Source organism: Lissotriton vulgaris, chromosome 9, assembly GCF_964263255.1.
Source record: "Lissotriton vulgaris chromosome 9, aLisVul1.2, whole genome shotgun sequence".
Lineage (NCBI taxonomy): Eukaryota > Metazoa > Chordata > Amphibia > Caudata > Salamandridae > Lissotriton > Lissotriton vulgaris.
The window spans coordinates 619551006-619558924 of NC_141697.1; the positions used below are offsets into that span (position 1 = coordinate 619551006).

The following is a 7919-nucleotide window of genomic DNA, read 5'->3' on the forward strand; positions in this document are numbered from 1 at the left end:
TAATTTGTGGAACTTTGCTCATCTCTCTTCCAGAACGTGCTGCTCCATCTGAAGACCATTAACTCCTATAGAAGTCCTCTCATTATATTGTCTGATGTAAAGGAATTTCAGCTCTTTACAAGAAGAACCACCCTATACAGAGATGTTACCTATGTTGGTAGTTATGGGAATCTACCACTACATTAAAAGTGGTTTTAGTGATCTCATGAAAAGGCTGTGCTTAATGACATTGATAGACTGAAGTTTTACACATAGTTTCTTGATCCATGTCCTGAAATCCAGTATGGTAAATGAAAATGTGCTTGGCTAAAATATAACAACGCTGAAGAGCATTCATTCTAGGGTGTTCATTTGCCTTTGCTTTGCTGAATGTCATGTCGGTACCATAGAATTTTGTGTGAGTGTAAATTAATTACTGCTTTCTTCTTTGTATCATTTATTTTAAGCTTATCCCTCCTTTCAAACCTCAAGTGACATCTGAGATAGACACAAGGTACTTCGACGATGAGTTCACAGCACAGTCAATCACTGTGACACCTCCAGACAGATGTGAGTAAAGAATACTGTTGCTTCACTATGTCTTTGTCCAATTATTTGTCTTTAATTCCTATCAAATTTGGCATTCCATTATCCTGTTCTGACCACAGTAGAGGCATAGACTACCATGTCTCTAGGTGGGCCTTGTTTTCATCCTCCATGTCTCCAATTGACAGATGGTCGAAATTTGTGTAGGAAGATAGTTGTGCTAATAAGCAGATATTTTTCTTATGAGAATTAAATGTTGCTTTTAGGTTTAATGTGGTATGTTTTTCACAGCCACAATATTCGGAAGAGCAGATACGTATTACTGACACTTAGCCTGGGGTATTGAAAATTAAGCATTTCTCAGGTCTCGGTGCTTCATACTCAACCTGAATTTGGGGAGGGAAAGGTTCAATATTTTGTTAGGCAAGTTCTAAGCAAGCCTCTTTTCAGAACAACTTGCGTGTTTTGTAAGTGTTTTTATTAGTAACCGTTTGAAGTAAAAGTGTAGATATCAATACACTATTTTTAGTGAATTTGATGCATTTGGGTGACAAAAACAGCTTGATGATGCATTTTAGGATGCACACTTTGGAAATATTGGCGAAAGGTAGTAGCTTTGCAGCTTTCACGAAAGTGCCAGGAGAGAATTACCACAAAAAACATCAGACACAGAACAGTTGATCAGTCTTACTGCCTCTCACTTGTGAAGGATGCTTTAGTTACCAGACTTGAAAAATTATGGAGAGCGTATTCAGGAGAGCAATTGAGAAACAAAGGTATTCCCAGTTTTCCAAAGCTTTACAGTTAATCTGGGAAATGGATAGACTTGAATAGTTGCCATTATTACATTATGATTGACCAAATGGTTTTGTTTATCCAAAGAACGTATACCTTGGTGCTGCTTGAATATCTCCTTGGCTGTGCTACTTAAGCCCAAACCACTACATTACAAAGAGGTCAAACAAAGTTTGTGTTGAGGTCTTATTTCGGCTAAGCGTGCCTTCAGTTGATATTTGCTCTTTGCTTTCTCTCATAGATGATAACCTTGATGCTTTGGAACCAGATCAGCCGACACACTTCCCTCAGTTTTCCTACTCAGCCAGTATACGAGAATAAGTGGAAGAACGCCGACAAGGAAACAAAAAGACTTTCTGTGGACATGAACACTTATTTCTATTTACTTGGATATATCTTTAAAAGCAGAAAATCTTACAGCTCTTGGTCTCGGCAGACACCACAGAGACTGCGTGGAGGAACAAGTAGCTTAGGGGGGAAATATATAGTTTCTTTGAAATAGTTTGTTGGTTCGAAGAAAAAAAAAATACTGTAGTATTTTTTTGTTCATTTTTAAAGCCATGAAGAGAGAAAAGAGGACTCCCACCAGGAACTGCGTAACCAAGTCAAAAAGCTGCAGCTACTTTTGTGGTGCTGGAATGTTACCTTGTAAAGCGGACTTCACATGTAGTCAACAGCATGCCTCTCCTGCAAGAGCTGATTATACCCTATTTGGGTGACACATTCATTTTTATTTCAATTTGGAAGAGTTCTTCTTGGTTAACCTGAGTGTTGTACGCTACAGGTACCCCGAGGGACATTGTTGCAGTTCATTTGGCATTTCCGGGGAGTGCTCACATGAAAGCAGTTTATTTTTATTGGGGGTGTGCTACCAGCATATCTAGTGGGCAACTACATATTTACAGGCCCTATGGGTTGTGGATAATTTGAGAAATAACATGCTTGGGCTGTTAACAGTGCTCCATGTACATAAGTTCAATCTCTCTCAACACCCCTTTTCATTGGTTTTTGGAGATCAGCTGTATTTTTTTCCATATGCATTGTGGCAATATCCTCAGACGGATGCTGGGTTTGAGATCTCCACTCAAAACAATCAAAAAGGGCTATTGGGAAAATCCGTATCAGTGCTGAACCAGTTCTTGAAGTATTCTTCAAGAATTTGAAGTTTTTCATTGGCGACCATTTATCTCTAGTTTTGGAAGTGGCAGGACCACTTCTAAACCCAGAGGGTACCACCTGGCACTGCCGTTGTGACTGAACCATTCAAGGAAACCCGGGTTTCACAACGATATATAAAGCTGGGATTAGATTTCAGACAAAGACCTCCTCCTTCTGTTGAATGTCATAGGGGTATATCGTCAGAAATGATCCAGAATGAATGGTAAAGCAGGGCATCCTAATTGTGATAAGGAAATCAAGACTTGTCCAGAAAATGCTCTATGGATTTACTTAATTATGGCCTTATGCCACAAAAGTGCACAAAACATATACAAGAATAAAAGTTATATTTGTAAATACTAACCATAAACGGGGCCTCAATTGGGAAATCCTTAACAGTGCAACATTTCTACCACTGATTGCACATACTCTTAAAGTTAAATTTGCAAAGGGTATTTTTACAAGAAGTGCAGATGGATATGACCAACTATAATATTTAAAAAACTTTTAAAAAGTAGCACATGGAAACACTACGAGACACATCTCCTATACGTCATAGTAGAACCTCAATTAGAAATCATTGGGGCCGGAAAAAAAATAATTTGCCTGTTGTTTGGTACCGTTGTCAGTCGCCCCTTTTGCATTTCTCAGACCTAATTGTTAACCTGAATTTAAGGGCGGATTTGCGCTGAATTGCAGTTCAAAAAAGAAACTGGATCTTTCCACTGTAACATGAAAGGGCTCTAACTTTGAATCATGGCTCCAACAAGCACCCTACCAAAGCCAACATTTCTTGATGACATAATAGGTTGGGCAACGGTATTCAGGTTTCACTTTAATGGGCCTTTATGCTGACCTCTAGGAATCAATTGCTTGCCCCAGATTCACATTTCAAGGCAGGATTAGCTAAACAAACTGTGAAAGAACTGGGAATGTATCTATGATTGATTGATTGATTGATCGATCTTTGCCCCTGGAGGATAATCCTTGGACCATTCAAATGCTCAAGGGTTTTCTTTAACATCATATCCTCGCAGTCGGATGACCCTGCTCTTTCCATGTCGATTTCTTGTAATTGTATTTTTAGCTGAGTTGTGCCCTGCAGTCATCAGGCAGGGATAGGCAAATTACATGTGACGATCATCAAGCAAAGTCGAGAGTAAGTAAATCCCTGCTCCCCTTTGCAGTTTTAAAACTGAAACAAACTGCATATGTATTTTTTTTATTTTTTTTAACTAGTATCTACTTTGCTTTTCATGATCGAGTACGTCGGATCTTATTTGATTTTCAATGTCTGAGATGGTTATAACTGGGTAAAGGTGTTTTTAATAGTGTCACTAATGTAGACACCTAATTTACGTTATTGGGAGGGGCAGAATTGTCCAGTGTTCTTCATAAAATAGAAACCAGGTGTGTTGCATCCCACTATAGTTTACGAACGTGCATACCCGGTTGGTCATCCTACTTGAGGGGACTTGCCCATAAGGATGATCGTGAAATGAAATTAGCCCTGGGAGCTCACTTGAGTAGTACAAGCTCAACTTGAATGTCTGAGTGCTGCACGTCTGGGGTGGGCTTCACAAAATGCAATGTCCTGTTAGAAGACTGCCCACCAGAACGAGAGTGTAGTGCACTTTTCCACAAGTTCTGTGGCTGTTCAGGGTCCGAGTGGCCAGTGATTTGAGAAAAGCACACTTCTAGCACACTGCGTGTTTTTATCCCATACCAGGAATCCACTCAGGGCTGGGGTCCAGTGCCTGGTCAAGCGCAAATCCAAATATTAAGCTGCAGCACTCACGAGTTAACAGGTTTTTGGAACCGCGTTGGTCTAATGAGACATTCTGCCTTCGAAGAAATGTATCAAATACAAGAATGAGTTTGTATGCAAGCCGTTACATGGGTCAGTGACTGCATACTTAGGATTACCTCTTTCCTTGCTATACTACCAATTCTTCCATTATAGGTCTGCTGAATTGTTAGTTCCTTTCAATTGCGTACATGTGCTTCTGGTGTCACATTGATGATTTTATTCTCGACCATAAAGCAGAATTTGTCAAATGCCAGCTGGGGATATTTTTGTAAAGTTAGAGTTTAAGCCGCTTGGTCCGCTCACACGTAAGAAGTGAATAGAAAGAGGAGTTGAGGCTTTGGGCCCTTAGCAGAGCACAAAGCATTCAGCTGCAATTGACTCGAGCCTAGTGTGCCTGAAATTAATTCTGCAATAGGGGAAAGCTCACCTTTCAGACCATGGCGGTGAAGTCTAACCTTAACTGGTTGCAGATCGGGATATGGTTACTGCTTTATTAGTGACGGCCCTTCATTTTAACCCAACCTAAGCATGTTTGTGGTTTACCATGGTCTGTTTGGGGTCATAGCTTGACATCTTTGCTTTCAGTGCAGTGTCTGTCTGTCCGGCAGTCCTGCTGTTCTCTTATTTTGGTAATGTTGTCCTTGCTGTGTAAAATGAGGTGAAAGCCGCTGAGAAATACCAACATGAATCTCTGGGAATATCTTGATGCTCAGGTGAACAGCACTGAATTCTTTGCAAGTGCTTTGTAAATACAAAATGTTGTACAACATATATAAAGAAAACGTGGCTCATTGTAGTGCCATGAAGATCTAGTTTATTTCCTTCATATGCAGCTGAAGTGGGTGCCATCATGTGTGTTTTGGTTTGGTGCAAGCTTACCGTCTAGACGATGGCAAGCTTTCTATGCTGACTAGGGTACGAAACTGGGGTTAATATTTTGCAACAAAGAGTGTTTTATTTTACTTTGGTTGATGTGTCTGTCTCTTATGGATTCCTTTTGTTCGTGAGCACAATCAACTAGTCTTTCGATAAGTAATTTTCTTTTTTTCTAAGAACTCGGTGTTTATTATATTTTTCTCTTATAGAGTCTTATAAACTTTGAAAACGTCAGAGGTTAAATACAACCAGTCCTGCAGCTTTACTTTGGCTTTTTGGTGTTTCTGTTACTCTCTTTTCCCAACCTGCTGCTGATTTTCTTAATGCTTTTTTGCTCCCTTCAACTTAGATAGGCCATGTGATTTTATTAACATTTGTAGCGCTTGAAACTTTGTTACACCCTTGTCCTACTTCTGTCCTTTCCTTTAGCGTTTTGGAGCTTCCGCTCTTTTGTCGAATTCTTGCTTTGTGTTTTTTATTTATACTGGTGAGAAATGTCAAGTTCTGGCATCTCTCCCCCTCCAATCGTTGAGAGTGTATTCAGAGGTTAAGGGCACCAACCCATTTCTGTAAAACGGCCCTTTCTTCCACCATATTGATTTGGTCTTTTTCTGCCCTGCCTATATCCTCCTGAAGTCAGGTCCTCCAGTGTCATAATTAAGTTTGCTTCACACAATTTTTGTTTGAGAGGGAGAACTCCAAAGAGAGTAGTTTTCACAAATTGACTGTACAGCATTGAAGGGAAATATAATCAAGTTAAAAATTATATACTACAGTTGATCTTGCAAAGCTACATCGAATCAAATACCTCATGGCTGTCAGTGTGCATGGGATGCTGTGCTGAATTTCTCATTTACTGTGGACATGATTTAGTATGAGAAAATGTCCCAAACAAAATACTGTTACAGCTTGAATGCATGGCCAGTGGCATATGGAAATGTGCCTGAAACCGCTATGCATGACCAAGCCCAACACGCCTGTCATGTATTTTGAGCGTGAACGCTATTGTATGTCTGTTTACTTGTCTATTGCACCTGCCTTCATTCAGCCATCTAATGTATTGATCGGCATTTTGTCTTTTTGTTGCATCTTTCTGTCTTTGACTGGATCTCCACGTTCAAGAGTGGGTGTAAATGCACACTTGTACATTATGTTGGCAAGATGCTGTGAAGCAGACTTTTTCCCTTTTCTGAATGCCTTAGGCAAGCTAGGATGATTGAATTTAACTTTGTGTGTGGTTTAATGTGAGTTTTTCACACATGCACACACAAAAACACACACAGTGTGTGTTTGGTGGGATGTGCCTAGCGTAGGGTTCTAGTTAACAACTAAGCAATAGCTGGATTTGGATAGGAGAAAATGGTGGTTGTTAATTTTAGTATAAGATATAAGTGTGTAGTCTCGTTTCTGCTGTCCATGTAAGATTGTATTTCATGAATTATCCAGGCATGGTACTTTAAAAGGTGGACATTCAATTCCCATGCCATCGTTTTGGGATTGTTATGAGGCTGACTACTTGGACCACTACCCATATGTGTATGGTTGCGGGAGCATCTAGTTTCTTAAAATTGATGCTTAAGTGAAAGACATGTTTCTGTCTAAGACACCTGGGGGGATATAGGGCTAGGAATGACAAATATAATGTTCTGGTGTGATTTTGACTCCATTGCACCTTTCTGAGATACAAAAAGGACTATGAAGCAATAATATTTTCATAACTGCCTTAAAGCAAAAGTAATGTACTTAGCACTACATTTTAACATGTATGATAATGCACCAAAGTGCATTGGCTTCTGTGACTTACCAAACGATACAAAAAAAATGGGCAATGTAATAAAACAAATAAATGAATGTGGTCTTCGAAGTAAACAAATGTTCTAGCTGTGGAACTGATTCCATCCAAAAAGATGCCTAAACAGAATCTTTTCTGCTCCATGATGTATCATTGTAAGTGCCAGGGATTGCCTTTCAATAAATACTGAATTGAATGTATTTGCATTTTCAAGCATCTGTTTCTGTGCTGTTTGATGCCTTCCTTTAGATGGGTTCATGAGCAACTCTGATCTACAATGACTGTGTTTGAGAATTGCAGTGAACTTGAGTGAGATGTTTAAGACTGTGAAGCATTTCACACAGTGATAGTTTGTGTGCAGATTGTTTACTGTAGTGTTTGAAAATTCCTTTTCTAAATAGAGCGCTGTGAGTTCTAGGAATATGCAGGATATCTTATATGATAATGAGTGACCAGATGGTCCCCGTGGCACTGAGACGATAGCTCTACTTGCACCTTTCTCTTGCAATATTTTGTTATCTTTTATGTTAGTCGGGATTTTTTAATTAAAACCAATTTTCAATTTCTGAAAATGCACAGTCCTGATTAGTGAATGCCTTGGCCTGAAAGAGTGGTGTCCCAGTGGCTTAGTATCATGTGGTCATTCTAATAATGGTGCATCCATGTGGATCTTCATTTGAGGAAAGCTGGAAGTCTACTCAGCCTGATGTGTTTCTTAATGCATCATCATATTCTTTTCTCATGTACTATTGGCTGAGTCGGAAGGTGACAACATAACAGGGCTTACGTTCAGGTTGCAAAACTCAGGTAGCACTCTGGTTGATAGTTACGGGATGCCATTACTATCTTGTGACTACTCTAAGGACTTGGAGATAAGAGTTTAGGCATCTGCATCTATCTGAATGCCTTATGCAAGCTATGATGAGTGAATTTAACTTTGCTTCTTTTTCACACACGAGTCAC

At 39.5% G+C, this 7919-nt stretch overlaps 1 protein-coding gene across 5 annotated transcripts in view; it reads left to right on the forward strand.

Moving 5' to 3' along the window:
* AKT2 (AKT serine/threonine kinase 2) overlaps nucleotides 1-7156 on the forward strand; it is a 644724-nt gene extending 637568 nt beyond the window's left edge. For all 5 annotated transcript variants that reach the window (XM_086938261.1, XM_086938260.1, XM_086938262.1 and 2 more), the window contains 2 exons: nucleotides 447-549; nucleotides 1562-7156. In XM_086938261.1, coding sequence (XP_086794387.1) covers nucleotides 447-549; nucleotides 1562-1641 — 183 coding nt within the window. In that variant the 3' untranslated portion in view covers nucleotides 1642-7156. The remainder of the gene's footprint in view (nucleotides 1-446; nucleotides 550-1561) is intronic.
* The last annotated feature ends 763 nt before the right edge of the window (nucleotides 7157-7919 follow it).